Below are 25,330 nucleotides of genomic sequence, written 5' to 3' on the forward strand. Positions count from 1 at the left end.
CTCCACAGCCCAGCCTGGCCCTCCGTCCTCCACATCCTCAGAACTGGGCTCAGGTCTGGTCACGGGTGAGCAGATGTGGAACGGCTCTGGGGTGGGCTCATAGCAAGGGCCACCCCAGTCTGGCTGTGCTCTGGCTCCTAGGACCCCTAACTTATGCAGCTCCCTGTCAGCCCTGTTGATGGTGACAGGATGCCCCTTCTTACCCAGTTGCCCTTGCACCGCCCCTCCCTACAGCAGCCACAGGTCTGGCCTGGGGAAGGTTCTGCACCCAGGCAGCAGCACCCCTCCCGCTCCGGAGGGAAGTGGCCACCCCTCGATGCCTGGGCCTGTGCCAAGAACCTTGAGTCCACAGGTGGCTCACACCTATCATCAAACCTACCGCTTCGTGAGTCCATGTTAGCATAGCTGGCCCAGTAAGGTTGACCCAGGCTGCCTCTCCCTCACTAGATATCTCCAGTCACCATCTCTGCTAGTCCCGGGGGAAGAGGGCCAGGAGCGGGAGCTTCCTGTAGGATCCCAGCTAGGGATGCTAAGCTGGGAGCCTCCAGGGGCAACTCTGGAGTGGGCCTTGTGATCCTGGGCTCCAGGGTATTGGTCCTGGCTGGAGAGAGCCCTTCAGACTCAGCCTGCAGGCGCCGGTACGGGGTGTGGAAGAAGAGGACCAGGACACACGTGAAGACGGTACACAGGCCAGCCAGCAGCAGCAGGGACACTGGGGACACAAACACAGCTCTGTCCACAGCCAGAACCCCTGGCTACCGCTGAACCTGTAGGCAGAAGCCCCGTACTTCTCACTCAGCTGACCTCACTGACCATGACCACAGAGTGGCCTGGAAACAGCCCTGTGCTCAGTCCTGCAGCCCTTAGGGTGTTTAGACTCAGATCTAAGCGTTGGCGCTCTGTGTTGCCAGGAGGAGGACTGGGTGGCAGGTGTGCAACACCAGCATTCGGCTCTGCCCACACCCATCTCTGACTCTGTCCTCTCTGTCTGGGTCTCCTTCTGATGCTGTCTCCGTGCGTCCCTCTCTCTCTGTTTCTATCCCTGTCTCTGTGTGTGTCACTCTCGCCTCTCTTATCTATTTGTTTGTCTCCTTTTCTCCCTCTCAGGTCTCTGCCTCTACGTCCCTCTATTTCCCTTTCTCTTTTCCTGGGCTGTTAAGAAGCCCACTTGGAGTACGGAGGATGCGTTTCTGTCAGGGTCTTTGGGTGACGCACACCAGCTGAGCTGTCTCTGGCCCTACCCCACAGCACCCATGGTGCCCATTGCCCCCCCCACCACCACCAAGGACAGCGAAGCGCATGAAGAGCTAGTGTTCTGGAGAGGAGGGTGCAGGGCTGTCCGGTTAGGCTGGGTCTCCTAGTGGCTGCTCTCGGGATGTGCATGGTGTAGACACTAACCGGTCCAGTCCAGCGGTTCCTCGCCCTGCTGGCAGGTAGAGACAGATGGCTTGGCACTCTTCACGGTAAGTGCTGTCAGCAGCAGCATGATGAGCGTTCCCTCGGCCTGCCTGCACACACAGGGCACTCAGGCTGAGCAGCGATACTGAAACACGCTACCAGAGCCGAGTGCCACCGTGGGAGGGAGCCAACGCCGGTGCCACTCCCATTCCCCGTGGAGCCAGCAGCTGGCCCCAGCCTGCACACAGCACTGGAAAGCAGGCAGGTGCCTTGTTTCATGGAACAGGGCTTGGGTCTCACAGCCTGGGCGGCACAGGAGGAGGTCCCCAAGGGAAATGGCAGGACAGATGGACACTCACCCCAGGACAAAGACCAGGCCTGCAGCTGCTCCTTCCCCCACAGGGAATGAGCACTCAACAGCCAGCTCCATGGCCACTGGTGCCACTGAGAACCCGAAGAGCCCAAACAGGGCACAGATGGCCGCCAGCGCCACCTGCTGTTGCTGCAGCTGGGAGACCTGGGGGCGGCAGGGTGGCCAAGTGAAGGAGCAGTGGAAACAATCAGGTACACTGCTCCGTGAGCTCCAGGACTGGCTGGCGTGTGAGCAGGGAAGCCTCATCCTACGCAAGGCCGCTCAGTGGGGAGCAGTCCAGCCGAAGTAAACAGCCTGCTAGGCCGAGCTGCCCCTGTCCCACCCGCCCACACCACCCTGCCCCAAACACCTCTCCCTCTGCAAGTGGTCTCCACACTGGGGATGCTCACCAGGGCAAAGGCCACACAGGTCATGGAGGTGAGGCAGAGCCCTATCTTGGTGGCCTCAGTGAAACACTTGGTCCGATCTACATACAGTCCAAGAGCCAGGGCACCCAGGATCCCAAACACGATGAAGAGAGCCCCACAGAGGCCTGAAAACTCCTGGAAGCAGGGAGAAGAGGGAGAAGCCAGTAGGGCTCCTCGGGGTCTATGCCATCACCAGGGCAGTGCCAGAGGCCCAGGAGGGAAAAGACCCTGGGCTGCCTGCCAAGGGAGGGTTGCTGCACTTTGCCCCCATTCAGGGAAGGGCCTGACCCCTCTGGGCGGCCTGTGGGACTTTGCTGTCTGTGAGCCCCAGAGCAGAGGTAGAAATATGTACCTCGCCCCACGGGCCGCGTGGAGGCAGAGGACATGGCATGGGGGTGTGTGAGCAGCCACAGTGCTGCCGTCAGGGATGCGCACTGTGTGTGTGCAGCACGCTACCCCAGCAGAGACAGGACGGTGCTCACGTTGGAGTAGCCATTGACACAGAGGATCTGCTCCAGGAGGGCTGAGAAGCTAGAGAAGACGCCGATGCCACCGCCAAAGCACACAGCCAGGATAACATAGGCCTTGTTCTGGACAAGCTGGAGAAGAAGGTGTCACTCGGCCCCGGAGCCCCGGAGCCCGGCACCGGGCGTCCAGCCCAGGAGCCCCGGAGCCCGGCACCCGGCGTCCAGCGCCAGCGTCTTCAGCACCCACCAGCTTGAGCCCTTGGACGAAGTCCTCTGAGGTGGAGCTGGCAGCCCCGGCGGAGGGTGGGGTGGGGGGTACACTCTCCCAGAGACAGGTGGTGGACAGCAGGCAGGCAAGGGCGGCAGGCCCGGTGTAGACACCAAGCTGGGGTGACAAAGCACCATATTGGTGTACGCATCCCACATACTCCAGCGTGCTCTGGGCCCAGACTCGCTGCCCCCTTGCCAGCAACCACCCATCTTCCTCTGCAGAGCTGCAGGCCCAGGAGTAAGCTGCCTGCTCCACTCTGGCCTGCTCCAGAGGCTTCATATGGAGCTCAGCTCTCAGAATACTACCTAAAGACAACTTCCCTCTTGAAAATGGCAGCCTGACCTCCTCAGCCTCCAGACTCATCCCCTGATAGCCCCTTCACACGTATATAAGAAGCAGGTCATGCTGTAGCAATGGGCACACACATGTTCTGTGTGTATGCCATGCCTATGCATATCGCACATACAAGGACATTCATATACACACACTAACACGCACCGCATGTATGCCCATGCTATGCAGGACATATGTGCGCCTCGTGAGCTGCTCACCATCACAGGGATGTCCTCTGCCTTCTTGACCAGGGCGGGTGACAGCACATTGGCCATAAGGATGCCGAGGGGGTTTGCTAGGTTGACAGATGTACAAAGAACTGCATTAGTTCAGCCAGGAGAGGCCTTGCCCCAGCCTTCTTGGCTTTCATGTCTTGGCTTAAGCCCAAGCTCAGGGGCAGAGGGGCCCTGTACCCGGCCAGGGGCAAGGCTTAGGCCAGGCAGCAGGCTTCACCCTGGACTCACACATGGTGCCTAGCATATTGGCTGTGGTTCGCTGATGCTCTGGGAACCACAAGGCAGCCAGCTTGGCTGGAGAGAAGATGACCAGAGTCTGGGCCAGGGCACACAGGCTCTGGCCACTCATGAAGAAGGCAAACGGACTGGGAATCCCAGCTAGGCCAGGCAGAGCACGCAGTACACTCCCAGCAAAGTTCAGCCATGCACCCAGGATGGTCTGTGGGAGGGTCAGAGGTTGACAGCCAGCTCGGTCTTCCCAGCCCCAGCCCACCGTGGGAGAAGGCCACCGCTCCCACCCCCAAAGGCAGGGCCCCTCGCCCTAGAGCAGGCGTGGTGCCCGCTCTGACTCACAGCCACACGGAGTCCCACAGAGTCCACGACCCAGATGGCTGCCACGCCAAACGGGATGGACACCACAAGGTAGATCAGTGACAGCCAGTTGATCTGCTCCATGGACAGGAGGAAGTGCTGAGCGATGGTGTCTGCCACAGGGGCAAAGCTGAGCCACAGCTAGGATACAAGGAAGTCATCCAGGGATAGAGCCTCTGCCTACCCACTCTGCCCTGTTGCTTGTGGCCTCATGGAGTCGACCCGGGAGGAGCAGGGGTATGGGCAGGTATACAAAGACTGAGGGTATGACCTAACGTGAACTCTGTGTCCATCCTGCCGTCCTGGGGGTGGTACCTGGGCAGGCCAGACAGCCTGCCTAGCAGTGGGCCAGCCTAACCTGGCCAGAGCCTTCAGGGCTGACCACAAGCTCCACTAGGACCGATCTGACCCTCCAAAGGGCCTGGGAGCCCCAGCCACGGTAGGCGGCTGGGGCAGCTGTGGGCAGAGAGGAGGTTTCTACAATCATCACAGCAGACGGAGCCCAGGCCCACACAACAGGTGCCATTTGTATTTCATCAGGGAAGAAAAGGCCTTAATCAGTCTGCAGGCATTTTAATGCAGTGTCGGCCGGCAGTGCTGAAATCTTACCATACCTGCCCTCTAGACATCATCTCTACTCATAGGGCTGAGCTTCTAGGTCACCTCTGAACCTCCCCAAGCAGCGTATCAAGTTGCCAAAGGTAGCTGCAGGGCCCAGATGCCGTTTTGTTTTTTGTTGTTGTTTTTGTTTTTTGTGGTTCTTTAAAAGGTCCCAGGGGCTGGGAAGGTGACTCAGTGGTAGAGTGCTTGCTTTGTATGCATGAGGCCCTGGGTTCAATTCCTCAGCACCACATAAGCAAAAAGAAGCCAGAAGTGGCGCTCTAGCTCAAGTGATAGAGCACTATCCTTGAGCTGAAGAGCTGAGGGACAGCGCCCAGGCCCAGAGTTCAGGCCCCACAATCGGACCCCCCCCAAAAAAAGAGGTCCCATAGTGCTGGGTGCCGATGGCTCACATCTATAACCCTAGCTACTCAGGAGGCTGAGATCTGAGGATCACAGTTCAAAGCAGCCCAGGCAGGAATGTCCATGAGACTTTTTTTTTGTCAGTCATGGGCTTGAACTCTGGGTCTGGGCGCTGTCCTTGTGCTCTTCAGCTCAAGGCGAGCGCTCTACCACTGGAGCCACAGTACCACTTCTGTTTTTTTTTTCTTTTTTGCTTATGTGGTGCTGAGGAATCGAATCCAGGGCCTCATGCATGTAAGGCAAGCGCTGTACCACTGAGCCACCTTCCCAGCCCCCATGAGACTCTTATCTCCAATAAACAACTAGAAAACCAGAAGTGGCGCTGTGGCTCAAGTGGTAGAGCTCTAGCCTTGAGCTGAAGAGCTGAGAGACAGCACCCAGGCCCAGAGTTCAAGCCTCATGACCGACCAAAAAAAAAGAGGTCGCACAGTGACCTACAGATTCATGTGGGCCAGGGAGCCAGGCAGCTGGACGGTGCCCAGGTCAGATGGTAGAGAGGCCATCGGGACCTGTGGGTCCTGGTCTGAAGCTGGTAACCTTGCAGGAAGATCTGCTTCCTGCTGGTTTCCCCAGTCACAGGCTCACCCGTGTCCTGAGGTCAGAATATTTTCCCCTTCCCCATCCAGGACAAGGCGCCAGATGGACACTGAACACGGAGCGCTGTGGCTTCAGGAGAGTGAACCCGGCTGCTCCTTGTGCCCGCCCACCTGCCGTCCATACCATCGCGTTGGAGAAGCTCAGCAGGCTGACCACCAGCAGGAAGACCCAGCGGCGAGCATAGGCCCGGTGGCCCTGTGGGGGGCCCTCCATGGTCCCTGTCCTGGCCAGGAGTGTGGCAGCAGAGCAGGACCGGCAGGCTCAGCACTGCTGGCTCAGACTGCAGCCAGTCTCAGGGGTGGAGGGTGGGGTGGCGCATGTGGTAGGAAGGGCCAACGCTGCCTAGATCCTTCCAGGTTTCCCAGATCAAAATCCAGGCCAGGGTGAGGTCGCAGGTCCCCTCCCACAGGAACCACTCTTGTCGCAGGACACGCCCAGAACCGTGTACCTAGGAAAGAAGACCTGAGGTCTCTCCACCCATCGAACTCTGTGCTTCTCCAAAGCTCTCCCAAACCCGTGAGGTCAAAGAAAGTCAAAGGAAGAGGACAGAGGCCAGCCTGGAAGAGCTGCAAATCCCATCAGTCCAAGAGGATGGTGGGGCTGAGGCCCGGGAGAGCAGGGCGTGTCTGTCCAGCCACGTTCCCCAGGAGCTGTCATGCTGCTTGAGGAGCAGCTGGGCAGCACAGGTGGGCAAGCTTCTGTCTGTGTAGGAGGAAGTGGCCCCGGGCCTCTGTCTTGCACCTGGCTCTCTCGGGAGGATCACAAACACCCGAACACTGCCCAGCCTCTGTAGGTTGGGGTGGAGTCTGGCCTGGTCAGAGCTAGGAGCCAGTGAGGAAGTCCCTTGTTGCTCATCCCTGTTTTCTGTCTCTCAACATGTACTTTGTTTTCAACCACACCCATCTAAATAATCATTGTGTGTTTCCACCCTTTGATGTACTCTTGGGGGTTGTGATAGTCACCCATTTTAGGATAAGCCCTGTCCAACACAAAGGACGATGAACATCACCCAGAGGTCTCCCCCCAGAAGGACAGCACCACTCTCCAAGACCTCAAACGGAGTCCTATGGGTCTCTCCCTCATCTTTGTCCCATCTTCTTGTGCTCCTCTTCCTCCTCATCACCTGCTCCCTCCCACCCTCCATCCACAGCCCCTTCCTCAAGACTGGGTCCTTACGGTCTTCCTGCCCCACCTGGTCTGGGGGCAGAGAGAGGGCCACAGAGGCCTCACTGTGGAGGGAGCTGGGTGGGTGGAACTCCGCCTCAGCTGTCAGCCTGGGTGGTGTCTGAGCCTGCTCGGGGCAGTCACAGTGATTGGTTCTGCACAGTTACATCTCTGTTCAGCCGTCCCCACCCCACTCGATTCCATCCTCTTGGGCTCTTGGGATAAATAGATGAGTTTGCAGAGTTGCAGGATGAAAAATCAGCACAAATCAACCAGCTGAATGTTATAACCTGTCCAACAGGGAACATGTGGGGGCCAAAATTAAATACATGACCTCAAAGAAAATTAAATACTTCAATAAACATAAACTTAACAAACAGATTTTTTTTGGGGGGGGGGGTCCAGTCATGGGGCCTGAACTCTGGGCCTGGGCGCTGTCCCTCAGCTCTTCGGCTCAAGGCTAGCACTCTACCACAGCGCCACTTCTGGCTTTTTCTGGTTATGTGGTGCTGAGGAATCGAACCCAGGGCCTCAAGCATGCAAAGCAAGCGCTCTACCACTGAGCCACCTTCCCAGCCCCAGATTTTTTTTTTTTTTTGGTGCCAGTCCTAGGGCTTGAACTCAGGGGCTAGGCACTGTCTCTGAGCTTTTCTGCTCAAGGCTAGCACTCTACCACTTGAGCCACAGTTCCACTTCTGGCTTTTCAGTGGCTAATTGGAGAGAAGAATTTCTTGGACTTTCTTACCCAGGCTGACTTTGAACCACGACCCTCAGACTTCAGTCTCCTGAGTAGCTCAGATTACATGTGTGAGCCACTGGTGCCTGGCACAACACACGTTTATAGCAATTATATACTAAAAAATACAACACTAATGAAAAAATAAGACCTATGAAAAGACATACCATATCTTGACCTGGAAAATAATAGATGCCAGTGTAAGCATTATGTCCACCTTTGGTCCTAGCTCCGCCCAGACCTGAGCTCCTCCCAGCCCCGGAGTTCCTGCCATACAGCTGCCCAGACCCACCTGGGCTCCCACCTACCTCACTTCCGGCCCCAGACCCTCCTGCTACCTGGATAGGGATGGTGCCACGTGCTCCCTCTGTGGGAAATATGGCTGCTCTGATAGCCTGCCTGCCTCCACGAGGTGAGGACCAACGGTGGGCATAATGCTTTCCTTCAGTCCTCCCTACGTTGATCTAATGTATGGCTTTAATCAGTTCCTATCAAAAGGTTTTTGTATGCATATACTGGGGAAAATATTTTCAAACCACATATCAGATGAAGGCCTCTAGGGCATATAACTCAACAGTTTAAAAAATAGAAAATAGATCAAAGACCCAATGAATTTCAAGAAGAGGGTAAACAGATTGCAAATAGAGATGAATTATAAAGTTCATTAGCAACTAGGAAAATGCAAATTGAACCCACAATATGATATGATCGCACACTTTTGGGAATGGCTAAAAGAGCAACAGCCAGGTGCTGGTGGCTCACGCCTGTAATCCTATCTACTCAAGAGGCTGAGATCTGAGGACTGAGGTTCAAAGCCAGCCCAGGCAGGAAAGTCTATGAGACTCTTATCTCCAATAAACCACCAGAAAACTGGAAGTGGAGCTGTGGCTCAAGTAGTAGAGCACTAGCCTTGAGCTGAAAAGCTCAGAGACAGTGTGCAGGCCCAATTCTAGCAACTGAGGAAACTGAGATCTGAGGATCAAGGCTCAAAGCCAGAAGCCAGAAGTAGCACTGTAGCTAAAGTGGTAGCCTTGACCAAAAAAAATCTCCAGGACAACATCCAGACCCAGTACAATCAGACAGACAGACAGACACACACACACACACACACACAGACACACAGACACACAACTTAGAAATACCCAGATGTCTTTTAGTCAATGCGTAGTTACGCAAACAGTTCATTGCACAATGGAATATTTCTCAGTAGGAATGTCAATGGTACTAGCAACAGACTAGGTGCAGCTGCAAGTAATTTGGCAGTGAGACAAAAAACAGCCAGTCCTAAAAGCTACATTGCTAGGGTTCAGGTATGGCTGACAGTCTGCCCAGGGTCGTGGGCTGGAAGCTTGGTCCTCCTATAGCAATGCTGAGGTGGAGGGAACTTTAGGAAGAAGGGTCTAGTGAGAGTTCTCACTGGCATCCCTGTGATGTGCTGCTAACTATAGTAAATGTGGTTCTACAGAAACAATTGTTTATGAGAAGACAAGCCAATGGTCATAAATGTCTGTAATCTAGCGACTGGGGAGGCAGAGACAGGATCATGGTCCCAAACTGACCCAGGCAGAAGTGCTACCTAAAAATAAGCAAGAAGGAAGAAAAGAAAGACAGGGAGGAAGAAGGAAGGAAGGAAGAAGTAATGAAGGAAGGAAGGAAGGAGAGGGAGGAACAGAAAGAAGGAAGGAAGGACAGAAAGAAAGAAAGAAGGAAAGAGAGAAAGAAGGAAAGAGAGAGACAAAAAGGAAGGAAGGGGACTTGAGATGTAGATGAAGTGGTTAAACATTTGTCTAGCAAGTGTAAGGCCAAAAGTACAGTCAGGAAAGGGAAAAAAGAAAGAAAGAAGGAAGGAAGGAAAGAAGGAAAAGAAAGAAAGAAAGAGAAAGAAAGAGGAAGCCCAACCCTCCCTCCCCCCCCCCCCACCTTGGCTTCTTTTAGGTGAATTTTTTTTTTTTGGTCAGTTGTAGGTCTTGAACTCTGGACCTGTGTGCTGTCCCTGAGCTTTTAAGCTCAAGGCAGTGCTCTACCACTTAAGCATAACACCACTTCTGGTTTTCTGGTGGGTGGTTTCATGGACTTTTCTGCCCAGGCTGGCTTTGAACCGCAATCCTCAGATCTCAGCCTGAGTAGTTAGGATGACAGGCGTGAGCCACTGGCGCCTGGCTTTTTGAGGGAATTTTTACCAAGACCTTGACCTTCGAGCCTGTGGAACTGTGAACTAAACAAATCTCTCTTACAAAGTTACCAGCCTTAGCCATTTCGTCATCATAACAACAATGGACTAACAATGCGTTTAGGTAACTTCTTGGAAAGATCTTTACAACTGAAGCACAGCGTGGAGGCTGTCAGCCCTGACTAAAGGCATGGGGACCGAGCAGGGTGGCGGTGGCGTCTGCAAAGGCATCACAGGAGGGCATTCCCAGAGTTGGGGTTCCGCACCCTCACCATGGTGGGGGCCTAGGGGCCTGTACACAGGACATAACTTGGGAAGCTAAACCCAGGCACTAGGGATCAAGACGGCCGCGGTGGCCTCATCCTGCGTGTGGCTGCCACACACCCCGCTGGGAGAGCGGCTGCCCTCCCACCCCAGGAAGGGTGCTAGTGAGTCCATACCATCTGAAACAGCCTAATTCTAAGAAACCCCTTCACAAGACACATCTGTCCATTCATTTGGAAATGACGACTTTCCACCCTGGCTTGCGCTGTATCAATGCCCTCAGCCCAGCGTCTTGGATCCAGGCCTAGCATCGCGTATGGAACGTGACCTCCGCAGAGACTTGTGCACACTGGGGTCCACATCATGGGGTCGTGGTGACCCCTCTCGGCTTCTGGGTGACTTCTTGGGACTCACTCCAGGGCCCAGTTTAACATCTAACTCTCACTTATGGCTAAAGCTGTGGTTCAGGGTGTGTGTGTGTGTGTGTGTGTGTGTGTGTGTGTGTGTGTGTGTGTGTGTGTGTGTGTGTGCGTGCCTACGCGCATGTGCTGGGGTTTGAGTGAATGGAAGACCTTGTGCTAGGTAGGTGATCTACTGCTGAGTCACACCTCTGCCCCCTTTTTTTGCACTGCTTATTCTGAGATAGAGTCTCACTTTTACCCAAATGAATGCATGGCCTCTCATTTCACTCTTCTTCTTCTTCTCCTCCTCCTCCTCCTCTTCTTGTTTTTGGTCCCCTCCTCCTTCCCCTCTTCCTCCTCCTCCCCCTCCTCCTCCTCCTCCTTCCCCTCCTCCTCCTCCTCCTTCTCTTCTTGTTTTTGGTCCCCTCCCCCTTCCCCTCCTCCTCCTCCTCCTCCTCCTCTTCTTGTTTTTGGTCCCCCTCCCCCTCCCCCTCCCCCTTCCCCTCCTCCTCCTCTTCCTCCTCCTCTTCTTGTTTTTGGTGACAGTCCTGGGGCTTGAACTCAGGGCCTGAGCTTTTTTTGGCTCAAGGCTAGAGTTTCAGTAGAGCTCCACTTCTGGCTTTTTGGAAGTTCACTGGAGATTAGGGTCTTATGGAGTCTGCTGCCCTGCTGACTTGGAAGATTGATCATCCAATCTCAGCCTCCTGAGTAGTGTGACAGGCACCCTCCGCATGGCTGGGGCGACAGCACACCACCCTGTCCAGCTGTGGGTTGAGAAGGAGTCATGGAACTTTTACCATCCCAAGCTCAGCCTCCCAATCATTAGATAGGATTACAGGCGTAAGGCGTTGGCACCCAGCTCTCTGTCAGACTTCTACCCACATTCCAAACTAACATGAAGTGGGTTTCTTGGGTTAATGTCTTTCCTAAACAGTATCCTGTTCAAAATCAAGCAATTGAGAGCTGTTTTGCCACAACAGAGAAGTTCCTTTTTCTGGACTAATATCTTTTACGCTAAGGGGCTTGTTACTTAGTTTTCAATCTGTCCAGAACATGAGGGCAGGAGCCTGTCCATCCATCCCAAATGCCTGAAGGGCCCGTACAGGCCTTGAGAAAACACAGGTGGTGGGAAGGGGGGCCACTTCGCTGTGCAGGGCCTGCAGGCACGTCCTTGGGCATACCCCCTTGCTGAGCAACTGTGCGGAGCTTCCTGGCCCAGTCTGGTCCCAGCCGCACAGCCTGCCTCCCCAGAATATCTGCCTGATGACGCACCTGTGCCTCCTCCGCCCCCGCTGGGGCCGGGCTGCAGAAGCCTACACACAGCACCACCTGGCAGGGTCCAAACCAGTCGGGATCCACATTCTCAGCCTGCCTTAGAGACGATGAGGCATTTCATCCTCATGGATCCGGAGGAGATGCAGTTCCAAACAGTTCAGCAACCGTTGTCGGAATGTTGACCTGCTTATTTGTTTGGGATGCTCTAATCTCTGTGGCCTGGGCTCCAACTGGTCCCACAGAGAGGACCCAATGCATCTTCCTCCTTGCTTCCCTGGAGCCAACAAGGCTGTACCCTCCTACAGCCCACAGGACTGCATGGTCGTCAGTCCCTACCCTCAGACCATTCTTTCTTTCTTTTATCTGGTACCAGGACTTGAACTCAGGGCTTCGAGCTTACACACACATAGTGCTCTACCACTTAAGCCACATCTCCAGCACTGCTTTTTGCTGTTTATTTTAGAATCTAGGGAACTTTTCTGCCTGGGCTGATCGTCTTGATCTGTTTTCTGAGTAGCTAGGACTACAGGCATGAGCCACCAGTCACTAATCTCTTTAAGGAGTAAAAGACTTGGCTTTCTCATTTTTTGTGTGTATAGTGTGAAATGGACAACTTTCTGTATATGTATGGTGCAAGGTGTGTGTGTGTGTCTTTTCAGTGCTCAGGACTAAACTGCGAGTCTCCAGCATGTGAGGTAAGTGCTCTGCCACTGAGCTGCGCTGCACCTTAGCCCCTATATCTAATTTTTTGTGTAGAGTCTGATGTTCATCTAGGCTGCACATGAATATGTAATGATTGATGTCCAGTGTATTGTTCCTGTGTTATGTTAGGCTATATAGGTTTTGGTGTGTGGTATAAGATGGATATTTAATTTTTTGTATATGTGATATAAAACAATTCCCTGTGGGTATTTTTGGTTATTTTAAATGGACACCTACTTTTTTTGGTACCACTTCTGGGATTTGAACTCAGGGCCTGGTCACTATCCTTGAGCTTCTTTTGCTCAAGGCCAGTGCTCTACCACTTGAGCCACAGCTCCACTTCAGGCTTTTTGGTGCTAAATTGGGGATTAAAGACTCACAGACTTTCCTACCCAGACTGGCTCTGAACCACAATCTTCAGATCTCAGACTCCTAAGAAGCTGGGATTACAGGCATGAACCACCAGGACACCTATTTTTTGTAAATGTTAAGATGAAGTAATACAGGGCTGGGAAGGTGGCTCAGTGATAGAGTGCTTGCCTTGCATGCTTGAGGCCCTGGGTTCCATTTCTCAGCACCACATAAACAGAAAAAAAGCCAGAAGTGGCGCTGTGGCTCAAGTGGTAGAGTGCTAGCCTTGAGCTGAAGAGCTGAGGGACAGCGCCCCTCAGCAATTCAGCTCAAGGCTAGTGCTCTATCACTTGAGCCACAGCGCCACTTCCAGCATTTTTTCTTGTTGCTTATGTGGTGCTGAGGAATCAAACTCAGGGCCTCAGGCATGCAAGGCAAGCGCTCTACCACTGAGCCACCTTCCCAGCCCCTGGAAGTCTTCTCTTCTTAGGGCTGCTGGTAAACCCATCTTCCTTGCAGAGAGAATCTGTGTCTGCCCTGGACTGTTTACCACTCTTATCCAGGGAAGGGAGGGGTCATCTTTTTTGTAGTTGGTCTCCAGAAGTGGGGATTCTCAGCGTCTGGCCCCATGTCTCCTAGGCTGAACACTCAGAATGTGGTCAACACCATCCTGCCCCCTGGGCTGGGACCATGCAGAGTGTTTCCTCCCCCAGGACTCCACCTGAGCGGAGCATCTGTGTGTGGGACTGGCCCCAGTGCTGAGTGGAACAAAAGGATGTGTGTGAAGTGTGACCCACACATCCCATCTAGTTGTATAAGAGACAGGTGGTTTTCTTTTCTTTATCCAATGTGAAATTGATATCTAAGTTTTTCCTGTGTGGTATAGCTTAATGATTTTGTTATGGGTTAGTTACCAAATATATTGGGATATGTTGCAAGTGGCTATGTTGGTGTGTGCAGGATAATGTGCATGCATATGTGTGTGTTTGGGTGTGGGTGTACTATATGTAAGTAATAGGTTGCTTACAGTATGAAATACCTATCTCACTCTTTGGTATATATGGTGAAGAGCAAATGTATTACTTCATATGTATTACTTCATTTGTGCTGGTGTGAGATGCTTATTTATTGTACTGTGTGATTATGCTGTTACTTAACATTACAGTGGTCCCCAAAGGGTAAACATACAGCACTTGCATTTTTTATCAGTCCTAAGTATTTTGTAGTTTCCTTTGCAATTTTCTGAGATAGCAGCTTTATTGAGATATAATTCACTCATTTAAAGTGTGTTACAAGTTATCAGATTACAAGCTAATCTTTTTGTGTGTAGGTATCATGGGCTTGAACTCTGGGCCTGGGCGCTGTCCCTCAGCTCTTCAGTGCAAGGCGAGCACTGTACCACTTGAGCCATAGTGCCACTTCCGGTTTTCTGGTGGTTTATTGGAGGTAAGTCTCATGGACCCCAGGTGCTGGTGGGCTCACACCTGTAATCCTAGCTACTCAGGAGGCTGAGATCTGAGGAATGCGATTCAAAGCCAGCCCAGGCAGGAAAGTCTGTGAAACTCTCATCTTCAATAAGTCAAGTGGTAGAGCTCTACCCTTGAGCTGAAAGCTGAGAGACAGCACTCAGGCCCAGAGTTCCATGACCGACCAAAAAAAAAAAAAGAAAAGAAAAGAAAGAAAAAGTCTCACAGACTTTCCTGCTCGGGCTGGCTTTGAACTGTGATCCTCAGATCTCAGTTTCCTTACTAGCTAGGATTACAGGCATGAGCCACTGGCACCAGGCAAGCTAATCGATTTTAATGGAACTATCACTGCCACCAATTTGTAGCATCATGCCATTCCAAAAAATTCTGTACTTATTAGCAATCCCTATCACCCGAGCAACCACTGCTCTGCCTTCTGTCTCTATGGACTTAGCTATTCTGAGCATCCATATAAACAGAACCCTCTAACACATGCCCCTACCCGGCTGGGTCTTCATGCATACAGTGCTCTCAAGGCTCATCCATGGTGTAGAATTTATTAGCCCTTCCAGCTACTGCCAAATATTTCCATTTATCAGATGAATGGCACTGGACCTGTTTTCACTTTGGAGCTATTATGAATACTGAAACTCTAACCTCTTAGGTGTCATTTGTCTTTGTTTTTCCCTTTGATCTGACTCAGATGTCAACTTTATGTTTAATCTTTTGGGGCGCTATTTTACAAAACAGTTGCACTACTTTACTTTTTCTTCAATTATGGATGAGCTCCTATTGTTCTTCATCTTGTCAACACATTTCTGTCTGTCTTTACTTACAGCTGTCCTACTAGGTGTGAAGGTGATTCTGGGAATTTTGATTTGCACTTCCCTGATGGCTGATGTTAAGCATCTTTTTTTTCTCTCTTTCTTCCTTCTCAAGGCTTAAACCACAGCTCCACTTCTGACTTTTTGTGGTTAATTGTTGATAAGAGTCTCACAGACTTTCCTGCCTGAGCTGACTTTGAAGTGCAAGCCCCAGATCTCAGCCTCTTGGGCAGCTAGGGTAACAAGCATGAGGATAAGAATCTCAAAGTAGCCTCATGAGAAGCTAGAACTACAGGTATAAGCTACTGGAGCCCAGCCTATTGAACATCTTTTCATGTGCTTCATGGCCATTTGAGTATCTTCTTTGGAAACGTATCCATTCCAATTATTCATTTTTAATTAGGTATTTATCTTTCCATTGTTGAGTTATAAGAGTGCTTACACTTCTTTTTTCTTTTTCTCTGGTGGTGGTACTAGGGTTTGAACTTAGGGCGCTGTGCTTACTGGGCAGGTGTTCTACCACTTGTGCTTTAGTCATTTTTTGAGCAGGGTCTGATACTTTTACTCACCTATGTAACTGGGATGATGGGGTCTGGAATGATATCGTCTCTGTAGTGTTGCCTTTTCCAGGATGTCTTGTAGTTAGAATCAGTGTGTAGCTTTTCACATTGGCTTCTTTCATTTGGGATCTGCTTCTGGACTTGGTTCTCCTCCACAGATCTGCCTCTCACCAACAGTGTTGACCACTGCGGCTGGACAGTCTTGAACAGGGCAGTGCCAGTCCTCTGACTTGGTTCTTTTCTTCAGGGCTGTGGTGATTACCATGGGCCTTTTTTTCTCTCCATATAGCCTTTAGAGTCAGTTTGTCTATGTCCACAAAATATCTTCTGGAATTTTATTTGGAATTGCTTTGAAGTCATAGACAGGTTGGTAAGAATTGATACCTGACAATATTGAGACTTTTATGTAAGAACAAAATATATCCCCATTAGTTTTTATTTCATCAGAATTATGTAGCTTTCTACACATGCATTCCATACATATTTCACAGGTTACTTAATAGTATGTTCAATGTCCCAAACACAACTTTAAAAAATGTTCATGTTGGGCTGGGAAGGTGGCTCAGTGGTAGAGTGCTTGCCTTGCATGCATGAGGCCCTGGGTTCGATTCCTCAGCACCACATAAGCAGAAAGAAAAAAAGCCAGAAGTGGCGCTGTGGCTCAAGTGGTAGAGTGCTAGCCTTGAGCTGAAGAGCTGAGGGACAGCGCCCAGGCCCAGAGTTCAGGCCCCATGACCGGACCCAAAAAAAAAAAAAAAAAGTTCATGTTGGATTCTAATTTATGTGCAATCAGCAAATGTCATTTGTATAGTCTTTCAAATTGGCTGAGTTTTTTTTATGGTAAATGTTTGGCCTATATACTTGAAAATGCATGTGAAATACATAAAACATTTATCTATCATACATTCTCATATACATTGTCTATTTGCTTAATGTCAGACTTGTAGTGTATAAAGCTCTGCTGGTTGCTCAGTATTCAGAACACCTAGCTAATTTTTGCCTGCTCTGATCCAGCAATTAAACTTTATCCTTTTCCATTTCTCTGCAATTCAGTTAATTATAATTTAGAAAGTTGTCAGTGGAGTTTTCTTGCTGATTTGCTTTGTTGCAACCTCCTTATCTCTACTGCTGTCCACTTGTGCTCTCTAGCGTTTGGCATGAACACGGTTATGAATTCTTCTCGCGCCTTCCCACACCTTCACTGTGGGCATTCCAGCTGTGACTCCGATCAGGAGTGCCTGTCCTCAGGATGCTGTCTCCCTACCCAAGCAGGCGGCTGTCTGCACTTCCTGGAGTGACAAAGTGGTCACACCACGGCTTCCCCTTCAGGTGTGCTCACCATCCCTCTCCCACTGCGTGGGCAGCACTGAGCGCTTCCTCTCTTCCTCCCCAAGTCCTGAATCCCACAGATTTTCTCTGTTCTTTCAGGGTTGGCCATTATACTTTTACTGCCTACAGTTAGCTGGGTATTTTCCCAAGAAAGTGTAAACTTACATAGCCTCTGTAGGCGCTAAGTTATGGCCGTGAGATATGCTACCTACTCACTGGGCTTAGTGTGGCTTTCTCATGGCCACTGCTGAGTTTTGATTTAAAAAACAAAAACAAAAAAAACAGCCAGGCCGGGTGCTGGTGGCTCACACCTGTAATCCTAGCTACTCAGGAGGCTGAGATCTGAGGATCATGGTTCAAAGCCAGCCTGGGCAGGAAAGTCCGTGAGACTCTTATCTCCAATAAACCACTAGAAAACTGGAAGTGGCTCTGTGGCTCAAGTGGTAGAGTGCTTGCCTTGAGCTGAAGAGCACATGGACAGTGCTCAGGTCCAGAGTTCAAGCCCCACAACTGACCCCCCCCCCAAAAAAAAAAATTGCCAGGTTCCAGTGTTCCTAACTGTAATTCTACTCAAGGGGCTGAGATCTGAGGATCATAATTCGATGCCAGCCCAGGGAAGAAAAGCCTATGAGACTTTTTTTTTTTTGCCAGTCCTGGGGCTTGAACTCAGGGCCCAGGCACTGTCCCTCAGCTTCTTTTTGCTCAGGGTTAGCGCTCTATCACTTGGGCTACAGCACCACTTCCTGGTTTTTCTGTGTATGTGGTACTAACCCAGGGCTTCAGTGCTAGGCAAGCATGCTACCACTAGGCCACAGTCCCAGCCCTGCCTAGGAGACTCTTATCTCCAATTAGCTACCAAAATGCTGAGAGTGGAGCTGTAGCTCAAGTGGTAGAGCTGAGCCTTGAGCACAAAGGCTCAGGGACAGCACCCAAAGTTCAAGCCCCAAGATGGGTACAAAAAAGAAAAATTAACCACAGTACAGCGACTGGTATCTTTTTCAGTTTATGGCTAAGTTGTAACTCGGTGTAAGTTGTCGGTGAAGCAGTATCTGCGGATGACCCGAATGCCACACTGGGTGTCCTGCCTTCTCTGCCTCTGCGGCTGGGCCGGCGACCCACTGACCTCCAGCATGCGCGCCGGGTTCACACCTTGGGAGTCAGCTGAAGCGTTTTACTTGGGAACTGCTACCAGGGATGCCGCACTCCTCCAGTCCGCTGAAACCCATGGCTACCCGAGCTCACCGGGCGATTCCTGTCCTTGGCTGGCTGGCTGTCGGTCTCTGGTCCTGACTTGCTCCTGTTGTTAGAGCACAGGGCGAGTCTCACTGCGATTTAACCCTTCCAGTGCTTTCTGTATATCAACAGCTGGAAGTACGTGTGCGTGCACGCGCGTGGCAACGGGACGCAACGGGACCCGACGGGACCCGGGGCACCAAGCTAGCCGAGCGAGCACGCTCACCGGAGCTGGTCATCACCCTGCCTCTACTTTGTGTTTGAGACAGAGTCTCACTGCTGACTGCTCGGCCCGGCCACAGCTGGCCTCCCCTCGCCCTCTACTCCCGAGCAGCCGGCATGCCCCCCTCCCCCCGCCCTCACCCCCCTCCCCCCCCCCCGCCCTCACCCCCCTCCCCCCCGCCCCTCACCCCCCTCCCCCCCGCCCTCACCCCCCTCCCCCCGCCCTCACCACCCCTTCCCCCCGCCCTCACCCCCCCCGCCCCCTCCCCCCGCCCTCACCCCCCCCTCCCCCCTCCCCCCCCCGCCCTCACCCCCCTCCCCCCCCTCCCCCTTCCCCCCGCCCTCATTCCCCCCCCCCCCTCATCCTCCCCCTCCCCCCCCACCCCACCCCGCCGCGTGCCGGGTGGCTCCTCGGGGCCCCCGTCGGGCCCTCGGGCCGGTTCCGCTCCCCAGGCTCCTCCCGCTCGATTGCAGCCCACCCGCGGACGTCCGCCGGAGTGAAGGCGGAGCCGGCCCTCCCGCCAGCGCCCTCCCTCGGGCCCCGCGGGCCTCCGGGCGCGTTTGTCCCCGGGCTCATCCCCGAGCCCCGGTGGGACGGACCGTCCCCCCCCGCCGCGCGCACCCGCGGACGGCCCGCACCCCGGCCTTCGGGACCGAGAGGGGAACGCGCGCCCGCCGGCCACCACTCCCGGCCCGGGCTGAGTCTGCCAGCCGGGGGACGGACGGACGCACGGCCTCGTTCCCACAGAGGTCAGGAGCTCCAGAGCACGCGGCTTCCGCGGAAGGAAGCTCGGGGTCCTGAAGCCCCGTGCTCGCGGGACCCGAGGGCGCGGGTAGGCCAGCGCCGCGGCGAGTGGCGCCCGGAGGCGCGCTCCGCCCCGCCTGGCCCCGGCCCCGCCCCCCGCCCCGCCTGGCCCCGCCCCGCCCGGCCCCGCCCCCGACCCCGCCCGGCCCCGCTCCGCCCCCGCCCGGCCCCGCTCCGCCCCCGCCCGGCCCCCGCCCCGCTCCCGCCCGGCCCCCGCCCCCGCCCGCGTCTGGTCCCGCCCCGAAGGAGCTCCGGCTTGCTCACGCCAACCCTATCGCCGCCCCCTCTGACCACGCCCATCTCCCGGTGGCCCCCGCCCCCCAGAGGTCTGCCCCCCTCCCGATGGGGGGGAGAGGGAGGGAGGGAGGAGAGAGAAAAAGAGAAAGAGAGAGGGAGACAGAGAGAGAGAAAGAGAAAGAAAAAGAGATAGAAAGAGAGAGAGAGAGAGAGAGAGAGAGAGAGAGAGAGAGAGAGAGAGAGAGAGAGGAGAGAGAGAGAGAGAGAGAGAGAGAGAGAGAGAGAGAGAGAGAGAGAGGCGCGAGCGCGAGCGCGCGACGCCTGCGCCCTGCGGCCTCGCCCGGGTCCCACCCCCTGCGGGCCCCGCCCAGGCCCCGCCCAGGCCCCGCCCCAGACTCCGCCCCCCGCCCGGCCGCGGGGTGGGAGCCGAGCCTCACCCGCGCATGCTCCTAGCGCGGCGCCCCCGATTCGGCGCTCGGCTCTGCTCGGGCATTTCCGCCTCTTTGTTTTAAACTCCGGACGGCTTTTTTCTCCTCCTCTGGGGGGGGACCCGGAGGGAGCGGCGCCCCCTCCCCTTCCCGGCGAGCCCCCGCGTGCGCCCGCTCGCCCGCCGCCCGAGACGCAGGTCAGTGAGCCCGCCCTGCCCGGCCTGGGCCCGCGCGCCCGCTCCTCAGGCCGCGGCCCGCGTCCGGGGAGGCTGCGAGCCGGGGCCCCGGCAGGCCCGGGAGGCGGGACCCCGGGCCCGGGACGACCGGACCTCGGGAGCCAGCGTCCCGCCCGCGCGGGGCCCGGGAGGACGGGAGCCCGGCCCGCGCGGGACCCGGGCCGGGCGGGACCCCGGGGGGACGCGAGTCCCGAGCAGGCGGGACCTGGAACGGGCAGGGTCCGGGGCGTCCGGGGGGCGCGGGAGCCCGCACCCGGACTTCCGAACAGGTTGGACCGAGTGCCACGTAGGACCCTGGGCTGGACAGGACCCGGGCAGAGCTGGACCCCAGGAGGGCAGCGACCCGGCCCAGCCGGACCCCCGACTCGGCAGGACCCACGGCGGGCCGGGACTCCAGGACGGGGCAGCCGGAAGAGTCCAGCCCCAAGAGTGGTCACTGCAAAGGTGCCAGACCCCAGGATAGGTCAGAGGAGGGTCGGGTCTGGGGGTCAGGGCTGGCACCTGGGAAAGGTCACCAGGGAGTGCTAGATCCCAGGGCCAGACCCCAGGATGGGTCAGAGGAGGGTCAGGGCTGGCACCTGGGAAAGGTCATCAAGGAGTGCTAGATCCCAGGGCTAGACAGACCTAGAGAAAGCCAGGACCATTGAGGTGTGAGGGGCTTCCAACCCAAGAAGAGGACTGAGACTCTTGGACTGTGCCAGGGGTATGTCTGTCCCTGGGAAGCTAGGACACCCTCATGCTGAGCTCTGAGGAAAGCTCAAGATGTTGATAGGCTCTGGGACAACTAGATGAGAACACTGGGCTGGACCATGAGTAAGGTCCTCTCCAGGAGGGAGCACCCTGGTAAGAACTCGAACTTCAAGATGGGTCCTCAGGGATGCCTGAGACTCAAGATGAGGGTGAAAGGGTGCTGAGAACTCAGGTGGCCAGGTTGTGGCCTCCCCCTTCAAACCCGCCGAGACCCTGCTGTAAAGGCTCTGGCTTGTGGAATCCTAGTCACCTGAGCTTACAGCTTCAAAGCTACTTTCCCCCCAAGGCTCCCAAGCACCATGGTGTCATGAGCTCCTGGCTGGCCCCCAGACCTTCAGCAGACTTCACATGGGCAGGTAAAAGACGAGACTGGGATGCATTCTGGCTGGAGACTCAAGGGTGCTCTCTGTCCAGGAATGTTCTGTGCTCTAGGTCCAGAAAACACATCTATCCCCCTGCAGAACTGCTGCTTTTTCCTCCTTCCAGCCCTGGTCAGTGGTTGGCACCACCTCCCATCCTCTCCCCACAAGGTGGTGTGGGTTCTTTCTGAATCTAGAGGTGTCTCCAGTGTTCAGGGGCCCAGGAGCAGGCAAGAGGGTGGGCTGGAGCTGGGCAGAGAGTAGGGATCTGTGAGTGAGGGTCTGCCGGCCCCCACTCCTATCTGGGAAAAGGGCAGGGGTGACAGAGGGTCTTGCAGAGAGATTTTTGTTTCTCTGAAGCCTCCATGTTGGTCTTACATCTAGAGTGAGATGTTTTTCTTTACTTTGGAAGTGTAAGAGTGGGATGCAGTTTTACTGCTGCATAAGGTAGGAAGGAGGCAGTGATGTGTGCTGTTCTTGACTAGGGCAGGCACCAACTGTGCCCAGTGACAACTTGTCAGATGTGTTCCAGGATCAGAAAACAAAAGGAGGATGGGTCTTGCCAACCCTGTCCCCTAGCACAAGCCTGGGGTGCACAGAGTCCTGTTCACTGGAGAGTTAGTGAGGAGTAGGTACACCTGTGGAAGCTCTGTTTGAGTCAGACTGCACACCTTACAGAAACTGGCAGTATTCTGAGATGACTGGTTTCCAGACAGACACTTGAACTGTCGGGTTCCATGTATCAGTTTAAGCTGTAGCCTTACCTCTCAGTTCCTTGGGAGAAGACTGCCCCAAGATTACATAGCACTGAATGTCAATACCAGCAGTCCAGCGTGGAAAGTTGTATTTGCCAAACGCAACCACACTTGCAACCTTTGTGTTTACTGCACTTCTGATTTGTTCTTTTGCTGTACCTTCTACTGTTTTTAAAGCTTAATGTACAAAATTTAGGGAAAGACTTGTGACACAGTATATGTATGTATTCATGTTTGAATAAGTCTTCATTTTCCTATTTTGGGGTTTTTAAACATGTGACAGTGCTGAGTGGTTGTATTATTTATATATCGCCATGCAACATTTATCTCCAAACTCAGCCAACAGTCAGTTATTATCCTTCAGTTTTTGTGGGTCAAAACCAAGCTTAGGCTGGTAGGTCCTTGGTCACACCCCATAGACATGGCTGGCCCGGCCCTCCCCTGCCAGCCACTCGAGAGCACCCCTTCCAGACCCTTACTTGCAGTGTCTTCTGTTAACCCAGCTTCTTTCCTAGAGCTTAGAGAGAAGCTGAGTTGAGGGGCTGTGACAACAAGACAGAAGGGAGCCAGGCTTACAAACCTAACTTTGGAAGCCACTTTGCCTAATTCTGCTTGTTAGAATAGAGACAGTAGACCCTGTGCAGACTCTAGGGGAGGATCCAATGGGATGGCCATACCAGGAGGTGGGTGAGAGCCTGCCGACTACTATGCAGCCTGACTCCAAGAAAATCCCCTTAAGAATTGTATGTAGAGTAGTATGCTGAAATGAGGCTTTTCTGATTGATTAATATTACTATATATTACTGTAACCGTTGAGATCATTGTGATTCACGGACCCTATACGCAAGATTCCTAGGAATACTTTGGCAAACTTTTTGACTTCTTTGGATGAAGTGGGGCGGGAGTGGTGTGGTGTTGAACCCCTGAGTAAAGGGATTGCATGGTTCTAAGAGTCTCACTGTTACTCCTGCCAGAGACTTGGTCTAGAAAGTAGAGACTGATCTTTGGGAGAATTTTTTTAGTCTTTTTAAGTGTATGGAGAAAGTCTTTTTCATATTATTTTGGACTTTGTGCACTTGGTTACTTGTGTCTCCAAAGTGGTGTATAAAATGTGAGATCCTGGAAAGTTTGGGGCATTTGTCTGGTGGGCGCACTGGGCTCCAGTCAGGGGCCTGGCTTGTGCCCAGGCCCAGCGTTTATGTGGAGGCCCATTCAAGGTCATCTGGTATGCTGGGGTTATGGTATCAACCTCCCACCCTCCGCAGGTTCCACTGCAGGGTCATGAGGCTCTTGGGACCCTTTACCATTGCCTGGAATTGTTCGTTTGGGTTGTCCAATTTGGGTTATAAAGCAAGCTTCCTTTGTGTCTGTGTTTTTGTTCTTCAGTTTGGCAGAATTTGTTACTTGCTGCCTTATTTGCCTGATATTCAGAGTTGGATTTAAGGTTGAAGTTGTAATTTTTCACTAAGTTGCAATATGTTGATGTTTAGGAGCTTGTTGTCTGTCCATTATTATTACCCTGTAATACCCTATGCTGTTTAGGTTGGAAAATGGTTACACATTATGCTTCACAAATTGGGGCTGTTCTTCAGTTCGACAAGTTATCATCAAATTTAATCGGGTAACGTGATAGATACCTATAGTCCCAGCTACTTAAGAGGCTGAGGCAGGAAGATGGCTTGAGCCCACAAGTTTGAGAACAGCCTCAGTTTGAGACCTTGCCTCAAAAAAAAAAAAAAAAGAATAAATACAAATGTGAAGCCTTAGCCAGGTGCTGGTGGCTCACGCCTGTCATCCGAGCTACTCAGGAGGATGAGATCTGAAGACTGCGGTTCAAAGCCAGCCCAGGCAGGAAAGTCCGTGAAACTCTTATGTCTAATAAACCACTCAGAAAAGCTGGAAGTGGTGCTGTGGCTCAAGTAGTAGAGCTCAGGAACAGCACCCAGGCGCAGAGCTCCCATTGGTAGGAGCAATGCTTCCTAGAAAGTACTATCCTCTTCAGCCTACTGTTAAGGTGTTTGCTTTTGTTTGGAGGGATGGGGGAGAGGGTGATACTGGGGTTTGGACTCAGAGTTGCTAGACAGGCAGTCTTACCAGTGAGCCATGCCTCTAACACTCTTTGCTGGTTAATTTTGATAGGGTCTCACTTCCTAACCTGTACACAGTATACCTATGTTAGGCTTCCCAAGTAGCTAGGATAAGAGGTGCCAGCTCTTAGTTTACAAGGGGGTCTCGTGAGCTTTTCCGCCCCAGCTGACCTTAGACTATGATCTGTTATTTAAGCGAATCTTGACAGTAGAGGCTAATTAGATTCTTTTGTAAACTCACTATTTGCCACACTTGACTATATTCACAGCAAACTCCACACTCAAGTGGGACTTATAGGGCTCAAGCCATCTTCCTGGGTCATATATGGGTCTTATCAACAGTTCCATCTCCTTGTTCCTAACTAGAGTCTATGAGTCTGTAATAGGTGGTCAACAAACCATAATTAAAGTCAGATCTGGACTAGTACCTTTAGTAGCTCTGTTCTAAGGGTGTGGTATGGATCACTTTGGTCTCTAAAGACACCAGGACAAACCTGTTTGCCTCACACAGGAATGGGCGCTGGGCCACACACACTAGGAGGTAGCAGAGAAGGCTGAGTTTTTCTTCTTCTTTATTTTAGGAACTTCATTTTACGTGTTTTTTACTTCCCAAGTATTTACTAAGAAAAATGGAGAAGCCCTGCAAGAATTATACAGCGAGTACCTACTGTGGTCTGAGTATTTGAATCCCCCCACAATCTCTGACCACAGGGGATGGTATGAGTAGTTGGCCTTTGGTAGGCTCTGATTTGTGGGTGAGATTAGTGCCTTACGAGGACAGCATGCTGGGCTGGGAGGGTGCTCCATGGTAGAGCGCTTGCCTGGCATGCATGAGGCCCTGGGTTCAGTTTCTCAAAAAGCTGGAAGTGGCGCTGTGGCTCAAGCAGTAGAGCGCTAGCCTTGAGCTGAAGAGCTGAGGGACAGCGCCCAGGCCGAGTTCAGGCCCCACGACCAACAAAACAAAACAAAAAGCTTTCTGGCCCCATCTACTATGGAAGGACTCGGTGGGAAGTGCTCTCAGCCAAGGTCTATCAGTGAAGGTCAGTCTGTGAATAGAGGCAGGTCCTTGTGACCTGTCTCCAGCACTGACAAACTGCTGTGGTTTGTAAGCCTCCCAGTTCAGGCTATTTGTTTGTTTGTGCTGCTATTGGGGCTTGAACTTCGGGCTTCTCCCTCTTGCTTGTTTTCTTTTTTTCTTTTTTTTTTTTTGCTCACGGCTGGCACTCTACCATTTAAGACATACCTCTACTTTAAGTTCAAGATCTTTTGTGAGCAGCTCA

The 25,330-nt window shown here is 53.2% G+C and overlaps 2 protein-coding genes across 3 annotated transcripts in view; one reads left to right on the forward strand and one right to left on the reverse strand.

Moving 5' to 3' along the window:
* Window positions 1-443: 443 nt before the first annotated feature.
* On the reverse strand, window positions 444-5,909 carry Slc49a3 (solute carrier family 49 member 3). Its single transcript, XM_042672786.1, has 10 exons — window positions 5,820-5,909; window positions 4,059-4,217; window positions 3,714-3,924; window positions 3,468-3,544; window positions 2,893-3,030; window positions 2,661-2,777; window positions 2,161-2,313; window positions 1,758-1,915; window positions 1,399-1,508; window positions 444-712 (listed from the first exon to the last, which is right to left on the reverse strand). The coding sequence occupies exons 1-10, from the start codon at window positions 5,907-5,909 to the stop codon at window positions 444-446; spliced, it is 1,482 nt and encodes a 493-aa protein (XP_042528720.1).
* Window positions 5,910-19,869: 13,960 nt separating this feature from the next.
* The window catches only part of Pcgf3 (polycomb group ring finger 3), a 30,711-nt gene continuing 25,250 nt past the window's right edge, over window positions 19,870-25,330 (forward strand). For both annotated transcript variants that reach the window (XM_042672778.1, XM_042672779.1), the window contains exon 1: window positions 19,870-20,060. The gene's annotated coding sequence lies outside the window, so the exon portion shown is untranslated. The remainder of the gene's footprint in view (window positions 20,061-25,330) is intronic.

The sequence above is a fragment of the Dipodomys spectabilis genome, unplaced genomic scaffold (genome assembly GCF_019054845.1).
Source record: "Dipodomys spectabilis isolate Male_0828 unplaced genomic scaffold, ASM1905484v1 ptg000771l, whole genome shotgun sequence".
NCBI lineage: Eukaryota > Metazoa > Chordata > Mammalia > Rodentia > Heteromyidae > Dipodomys > Dipodomys spectabilis.